This window comes from Sinocyclocheilus grahami, unplaced genomic scaffold (genome assembly GCF_001515645.1).
Source record: "Sinocyclocheilus grahami isolate Dianchi unplaced genomic scaffold, SAMN03320097.WGS_v1.1 scaffold70.1, whole genome shotgun sequence".
NCBI classification, from domain to species: domain Eukaryota; kingdom Metazoa; phylum Chordata; class Actinopteri; order Cypriniformes; family Cyprinidae; genus Sinocyclocheilus; species Sinocyclocheilus grahami.
In genome coordinates this window covers 1,309,810-1,318,357 of record NW_015505249.1, presented here as the reverse complement: position 1 = coordinate 1,318,357, position 8,548 = coordinate 1,309,810, and the positions used below count along the sequence as shown (strand labels likewise).

The 8,548-nt window shown below is 35.3% G+C and overlaps 1 protein-coding gene across 2 annotated transcripts; it reads left to right on the top strand.

Annotated features, from left to right (window-relative positions):
• The first annotated feature begins 487 nt into the window (after window positions 1-487).
• Window positions 488-7,487, top strand: LOC107585392 (MOB kinase activator 1B-like). 2 transcript variants are annotated; one of them, XM_016272403.1, is made up of 7 exons: window positions 488-688; window positions 1,547-1,713; window positions 4,383-4,430; window positions 5,014-5,059; window positions 5,135-5,268; window positions 5,717-5,880; window positions 6,489-7,487. In XM_016272403.1, exons 1-7 carry the CDS (start codon window positions 675-677, stop codon window positions 6,564-6,566), a joined length of 651 nt encoding a protein of 216 aa, XP_016127889.1. In that variant the 5' UTR covers window positions 488-674; the 3' UTR covers window positions 6,567-7,487. The 2 variants fall into 2 exon arrangements, with proteins under 2 accessions (XP_016127889.1, XP_016127890.1); XM_016272404.1 differs by lacking the exons at window positions 5,014-5,059; window positions 5,135-5,268 and adding an exon at window positions 4,554-4,687 and having other exon boundaries at window positions 4,383-4,476.
• Window positions 7,488-8,548: the final 1,061 nt, after the last annotated feature.

Below are 8,548 nucleotides of genomic sequence, written 5' to 3'. Positions count from 1 at the left end.
CTATCTATCTCTCTCTCTCTCTCTCTATCTCTCTATCTATCTATCCATCCATTCATCCATCCATCCATCCATCTATCCGTTTCTCTATCTATCTCTCTATCTATCTATCTATCTATCTATCTATCTATCTATCTATCTATCTCTCTCTCTATCTCTCTATCTATCTATCTATCTATCCATCCATCCATCCATCCATCCATCTATCCGTTTCTCTATCCATCTATCTATCTATCGCTATCTCTATCTCTCTATCTCTCTCTATCTATCCATCTATCTATCTATCTATCTCTCTATCCATCTATCCATCTATCTCTCTATCCATCTATCCATCTCTCTCTCTCTCTCTCTATCTATCTATCTATCTATCTATCTATCTCTCTCTCTGTCTCTATCTATCCATCCATCCATCTATCTATCCATCCATCCATCTATCCATCCATCTATCTATCTATCGGAAAAAAGGCTTACGTCAGCGATTCGAACTATCGCGAGATTTTGTGGTTTGGCGTTAACACAGATCTCCAAACCATAAATCAGCCTTCATCCTGGATTTACTCTAAAGTAACGTGATTTACAGATCTACAATTCACATTAGAGAATCCACAGCGGCTGTGGGAAGTTTGTTGCCAGGTGTCTCTGAGCTACACGAAGCCGAACCGGCCAGACAGAAGAAGATGAGCTTCTTATTGTGAGTTTGACTCTATGATTTAGATTATTATTTCTAGATAACTACCAGTTTACTCCTTTAGCTCGTCTTGCTAAAGAGCTTTTGGACCGAATCGACTTCAGTTCTGCGCGTGCAGATCGTTAAATGTGTCCGTATTTCAACCTGACAGCTGCTTTAAAATATGCTGTTTTTCACGCAAATGCTTCAGCATCGAGCTTAGCCCAATTCTGGCACATTTGCACCGGGTTCTTGGCTCTCTGATGAGCTGGGCTGGAAGGGGGGCAGATCTTATGTAATGCATGTTTGTTGTTCAAAAAAGCACGTTGTGTGTCACTTTGTATCTGAGATCAGAGAGTTGCATTGTGTGCAAAGCCTGTGATGCATCCAAAGTTGGAAAAGTTGGCTGTACTGTATGCTGAGCAGCTGAGCTGTTGATGAAATTGCATGAAATCAAATAGATACCAGGCAGTGCATGATGTTGCAACTGTCATATGAATATCTTATCTTATGTTTCTTATGTTTTTTATTCTCCCAAAATGCTGTTTAATTCAGTTTAACAGTCTCGCATCATTCTAATCGTATCATTTTGGGAGGGAACAGGGTGTATTTGCTTTCTCTGTAATTACTTTAAAGAACATGTTTACATCTTACAAGAGGGTGATGTTTTTATCAGCTGTTTGGACTCTCATTCTGACGGCACCCATTCACTGCAGAGGATTCATTGGTGAGCAAGTGATGCAATGCTACATTTCTTCAAATCTGATGAAGAAGCAAACTCATCTACATCTTGGATGGCCTGAGGGTGGGTACATTTTCAGCAAATTAGAATTTTTGGGCGAATTTTCCCTTTAAATGGCCTTTTTGTTCCATCCCACCCAGCGGGAATCGTTCATCTAAGACGTTTAAGCCAAAGAAGAATATTCCAGAAGGTTCTCATCAGTATGAGCTGCTCAAACACGCCGAAGCCACGCTGGGCAGTGGGAACCTGCGTATGGCTGTCATGCTTCCTGACGGAGAAGATCTGAATGAATGGGTGGCCGTCAACGGTAAGAACCAAGAGTGACATCATGTTTATTAATTATCCCCACACACACACCCACAAAGTGAATCGTTTGTTCAGTGTGTGTTTTGTTATTGCAGATGGTTTTCTTTTTGCTCTCTATGTGTTCAGTTGCTTTTCTCATTTCCTTCTTAACAACTTTGACCCTTGACCTATTGATGACACCAAACCAGAGCCATCCTGTCTTTACCGATCACCCAGTCTGTCCCGAGAGACTCTGTGTCCATTGCAAAATTACTAACACGCCTCCTCCAGAATCCAGCAGGATCCAATAGTCTGAGACTACCAGTGAAAATGCTGCTGTGTTGTGTTCTTTTGCAATTTATAAAATTTGACAAGAAAAATGAGCATTATCAGCATTGTGAGAAGTTTTAAAAATGAATATGATTTTCATGATGTCTTCGTGTCTTGTTTGTTTCTCTAATGACATCAGCACAGGAATTGACTTGAACAAAACCTGATGATCATGTGCTCCAGCATGATTTCAGATGATTTATCATGAGCATGAGTGTGTCAGGGGAAGCAAGAACATCTGGCTGCCTGTACCAATTCTAATTAATAATCAAACATTTTTCCTGCCAAGTAAATAAAGGTTTTTACAGCTGTCAAGCAGCTTGACGCTTTAATACAGTAATTAAAATGATACATTGTGTGTAGATTTATATATATATATATATATATTAGTGCTGTCAAACGATTAATCGCATCCAAAATAAGTTTTTGTTTACAAAATATATGTGTGTGTACTGTGTATATTTATTACGTATATATAAATACAGATTCATACAGTATATATTTTGAAAATATTTACATGTATTTACATGTATATATTTATATTTAACTTTATTAACTTTTATTTTGGATGGGATTAATTGCGATTAATCGTTTGACAGCGCTAATATATACTCTATATATGAAGAGTTCATTTGCAAAAACCGATAACTCCCTTTTTTTTCTTTTCAGAAATCACGTTTTTTTTTATTGCGCATTCCAAGTAATATCAATCAAACTGCAGTTGGGTTGTTTTGATTAAGTAATAATAACTTAAACAGATACAGGTAATTTACAAAATTAAAATTCATTGAAAGTATGTTTTTTTTTCTTTACATATTAAAAGTTTGTTTTATAGCAAAAGCAGATAACTCCAACAGTCGTTTTTTTTGGCAAAATCAGATAACTCCACATTTCATGTTTTAGAGTTTAAAAAGACACTCGTTTAATCTTTGTAATCTCCTCAGATGACAATGTAGATGCCTGACAAACGTTGTTGTTGTTGTGATCATAGCAGATCATAGCATATCAGAGCTTTTCCCTCTCCATTGTAACACGCTGCTTTTGCAAGGTTCCGTGAAAAGTTTCAGCTTTTATTTTCCTTTTTCGCCCTAAAGAAGATATCACAGGTTCATCAAGTTCGTCGGAATGATCCATCCTTGATCTCTTTAGGTCAGCTTTGATGAAACTCCTCTCAGCTAGCACGTCTTTTCAAAGTGAAAGTAGGGATGGGCGTATCGATCCGAATTATCGATATATCGATACTGACGCGAGTATCGAAAATATCGATACTCGAACAAAAAATATCGATATTAAGGTGTTTTATTTACCAGTGATTTTATTTAACAAAAAAATGCGTACAATATGCATTGAATTGGACGAATAACCTATGTTAGCGAATAATTGTGTATGATAGAACTATTTTCCTGCACATCTGAACACACGCAAATGTTGCAAGACAGAACCAATCCATCACAGAGCGTTCACTCACATCTGACAGTGCATTCAAACAGGGCTGCGTTTCCCAAAAGTATCATAAGAAAGCATTAAAGCTTTTGGGAACGGCAGCCCTGAACAATGCTTATCAGAGGAAAGAAAAAAAAACCATACGTGTTTGAGTTATTTCACAATAAACAAATTGAAATTGTAGCCTACATAGTTTGTGCAATTACATTTATTTAAATTGATTAATTGAATAAACTTCATAATTTAAAAGTTCAGTTCAGAAGTATCGTATCGTTATCGGTATCGATATCGACGATACTGGCCTTTAAAAGTATCAGTATCGTATTGAAAACAAAATAAGTGGTATCGCCCATTCCTAAGTGAAAGTAGCCTTGTCACCTGACCTGAATACAGCTCGCTGATTCGCTAAAATTGACTTATCGGATTCTGTTCAAAAACAATAAGGGCGCTTATTGGCTTCTGCAGTAAACTCGCTATGCCTTGAAAGTGGACAAAACCGGCTTTTTTGACCAAATGTGTTTAGGGTTCAGATCGCGCTATATGTGGAGAATAATGCACGGCAATCAGCTCTTTTTTTTTTAAAGTGGCGTTTATCGGTTTTTGCAAATGAACTCTTCATATATATGTTTATTATAAATAAATAAATAGTCACATGATCTGTGACTCTAATTTGCTTATTTAACCTGGAATTAACTGATGTTACTTTTTTATGTATTTACACAGGTTTAAATAAAACGAACTATTTAATACGTGATCTCAGACTTTTTGATCTGACTGTATGTCTCACTCTGTGTTTTACTGTAAATTGTGCAATGGCACTACTTTTCTAACAAACTAGAAGTTCTGATTACGCATTACAGATCAATCATGCGCAAAATAACAATGAAGTTAAATGTTTCTGTTTGGTTGTTTCTGCAGCGGTGGATTTCTTTAACCAGATTAACATGCTGTATGGCACCGTCACAGATTTCTGCTCGGAGGACAGCTGTCCGCTCATGTCTGCAGGACTGAAGTGAGTGTGTTTGAACAGTGAGGGATGAATGATCGTGTCTCTGTTTGTCTCTGCATCACTCATCTCTTTTCCTTTAGATATGAGTATCATTGGGCAGATGGGACCAACATTAAGAAGCCTATTAAATGCTCGGCTCCCAAGTATATAGATTATCTGATGACGTGGGTTCAAGACCAGCTGGATGACGAGACCCTGTTTCCTTCTAAAATAGGTACTGGTGCAGTGATATTACAGTTTCATTGAGAGACTATTGTAGTTTTTATTAATAAGGTGTTATTTTGCCTGTTTTAATTTTAGTTCATTTTTCGTGTTTTTTTTTTTTTTTTTTCATATATTACAATATATTTTTTTATAATGTTTTTCATTTTTAATTATTTTAGTACATAAAGTTAAACTCAATGAAAATGAGAAATGTTGCCTTTGAATCAAGCAAAGTTATTTCAGTTAATGTTTGTTTTATTTTAAGTAACAAAAATTGTTTTAAATTTAAGTTAATTAGTTTAGTGCATGGTTACGGATTGTATGGCACCGTCACAGATTTCTGCTCGGAGGACAGCTGTCCGCTCATGTCTGCAGGACTGAAGTGAGTGTGTTTGAACAGTGAGGAATGAAGGATCGTGTCTGTTTGTCTCTGCATCACTCATCACTTTTCCTTTAGATATGAGTATCATTGGGCAGATGGGACCAACATTAAGAAGCCTATTAAGTGCTCGGCTCCCAAGTATATAGATTATCTGATGACGTGGGTTCAAGACCAGCTGGATGACGAGACCCTGTTTCCTTCTAAAATAGGTACTGGTGCAGTGATATTACAGTTTCATTGAGAGACTATTGTAGTTTTTATTAATAAGGTGTTATTTTGCCTATTTTAATTTTAATAAATTTTTCGTGTTTTTATTTTAACATATATTACAATATATTTTTTTATAATGTTTTTCATTTTTAATTATTTTAGTACATAAAGTTAAACTCAATGAAAATGAGAAATGTTGCCTTTGAATCAAGCAAAGTTATTTCAGTTAATGCTTGTTTTATTTTAAGTAACAAAAATAGTTTTTATGGTTTTAAATTTAAGTTAATTAGTTTAGTCCATGGTTACGGATGTTAGCAGAGTAATGTTGCTCTTAGCCATAAATATTGTGAAATTGTGCTGTAAACATATTACTCATGTCTATATATATATACTGTCTATAATAGCAGGTCTTTATGGTATTTAACTCCACCTGTCCCACCTTTCCAGGTGTTCCCTTCCCCAAGAACTTCATGTCTGTGGCCAAAACCATCCTGAAGCGTTTGTTCAGAGTTTATGCTCATATATATCATCAACACTTTGACGCGGTCATGCAGCTTCAAGAGGAAGCTCACCTCAACACGTCTTTCAAACACTTCATCTTCTTTGTACAGGTGCTGTCACCGCTTTATACTATGAACACCTTTAAAAGTGTTTAAAGATCTCTGCACAAGTCCCTAAAACATGGCCTAAATGGGCTTACAGCTTTTATTATATGGCGGCAACAGCAATATGGCAAAAAAGCAATTAATAATCAAAATAAACAACTTGTTTGTCAAGTAATATAATTTATTATATTATTATATATTCATATTATATATGTTATTATACTTCATATTATAAATGAAGGCTTCTTACAGTTGTAAAGCAACTTGCTGCATTTAATATGGTATTCAAATGATGTGGCATCAGCAGTTTGTGTATATTGAGTGTTTTACAAAATCTTAATGTGACACTGAAGACTGGAGTAATGATGCTGAAAAGTCAGCTTTGCATCACAGGAATAAATTATATTTAACATTATATTTGAAAAGAAAACAGTTCTTTTGATTTCTAAAAATATTTCACAATATTAAAGTCTGTACTGTATTTTCAATCAAATAAATGCAGCCTTGATGAGCATAAGAGACTTTCAGAAACATAAACATAAACTTGTGAACTGTATTACAGTTTTGTTGTTTCTGAATTTGAAATAAATGCTGCTTATTTTGTCTGTTTTCAGGAGTTTAACTTGATCGACCGTAAGGAGCTGGCTCCTCTTCAAGAGCTCATTGAGAAACTCACTACAAAAGACAGATAAACTGAGACAAGGAGAGGAAAAGAAGTTAACAAGGAAGAAAAAGACAGTGATCCGGCTCTCTCTTCTGACTCTCCCTTCTGTCTTTTGCTTTGTACAGATGATTTTAACCCCACAGCACTGCTAGGCGAAGTGAAGGAACGGCACAATACTAATATTTCTAAATGGATCAAACCTGATTTTTGGCATTTGATGACAACATGATGCCTGGATGAAACGGTTACATATGATTTGAAGTCCTTCACATTAGTTTGGTCACTGTATGGGAGGGATTTTAACGAATGAGAACTGAACTACAGACTACAAGCAGAGGATAGGTGATTCGCTTTCTTTGACTAGTGTGAATGTTAAAGGGCGTTCAAATGCTGACAGCAAAAACATGGAGTTAAATAACTTAAGTCGATTTTCCTATGCAATAATGATCTTATTTGTCCTCACTGATGTTGTTGGGCAAAATTGTTTGAAGTTCATATCAGAGTTGATATCTTGTTTTTTCCTTAAATATTTCGCATTTAATATCGGTCACTATTAAGGGTTATTTTAGCCAGGTTTTGAATACTAAAAAAATGAAGTGTGCATGCTGGAGTTGCTGCTTTGTTGGACCCAGATGGCTGATGGGAAGTGTTGGCCTTGACTTTATATCTTATGCTGTGCATCAAAGAGACAAAAAGAAATGTATGATAACAGCTCAGAGTCTCGGAGTAGCCACAGCTGTTTCAGTTTTTTTCGTTTTTCGTAAAGCATTGAATTGATGCAACTGGGTTGCCAAACGTTTCTTAAATATTTAACCTGTTTAATTATTAAAGCGTTTCAGTTGTTCCCATTTAAAATATACTTCTTCATACGGTCCGTACAGTTCTGAAATATTCAGTATGTTGATGAATTCAGCTTTATGGTTGGGTTGTATTAGTTGTTATGGTTAGACATTTTCAGCATTTGGTTCTTAAGTCTCCATTTTAACCTTTTTTCCATCTCTGTTCTTCTATTAACACTTTTACAGTTGTGTTTAAAACTCCTGATTTATATTCGTGATTCCTGATTTTTTCATGAATGTAATAGTTTTACTTTTAATGGTTTGGATTATGCCATTGTGTAAAAGTGCCAATCGCTGATTAATATCAGATATGAAGTATTTATAGAGCATTTTTGTCACTGAAATGAGAATATATTTTCCCTGAACTGTAAAATAATTAGGGTAGATTGGATATGTAAATACATGCATACGATTTCCTGATATTGTTGTAGTTTACATTAATAAAACAATATCTCTAACTGATGTTGTTGTTGTTTTTGCTGTACATACAGCAAAGAAAACCCTTCTCAACATTTTATTTGTGATTTTCTATGCATGTGCATGTTTTAAATGTATATATTATATTTTCTGAATGCGTATGAAACAACTGTTTTTACAGGTAAAGTAACTTATTTTTAAAGTAATATTTTTTTATAAATGACCATATTTCCTATAATTCGTTCTCAAGTGGATTTGTAAGTAATAATAATAATAATAATCAAGTGGTGTTCTGTATGTAAAGCACGTGCGGTTTGAACGCAGCTGTTTCCGGTGGGAGGAACCTGAAGTTTAAGCGCCAGAATTTAATGTTCCGCCTGTTTCTCTGAGTGTTATTGTACATTTCTGCAATATTGCATGAAGATAAAATGTCTCCCACAGCCAAAAGAGCCTGTCCCAGTCCTCTGAACGACAGCCTGGAGAAAAGACTGAAACGCATCTCCATTGAAGGCAACATTGGTAAGACGTTCATTGTTTTGTTTTTTGTCAGTACTGTAAGCATGTTTCATTGCTGGACATAGCCATTGAATGCCACAAATCCACAAATAATCTTTCATAGTGAATTCTGACTGTGCGATTAATGTTCTGACGTTTATGAAGAAAATAAATATTTATTAACATGTATAACGTAACTTATAGGCTGTTTTGAGACGACTTGGACCTTGACGAGCATTTCCTGTTATGAATGCGTGAT

Bases quoted from the DNA above. Each gene is read 5' to 3' on its own strand.
- LOC107585392 (XM_016272403.1), top strand. The intron at 1,714-4,382 runs GTAAGAACCAAG...TTGTTTCTGCAG, and splicing joins TGAATGGGTGGCCGTCAACG to CGGTGGATTTCTTTAACCAG. The intron at 5,881-6,488 runs GTGCTGTCACCG...GTCTGTTTTCAG, and splicing joins ACTTCATCTTCTTTGTACAG to GAGTTTAACTTGATCGACCG.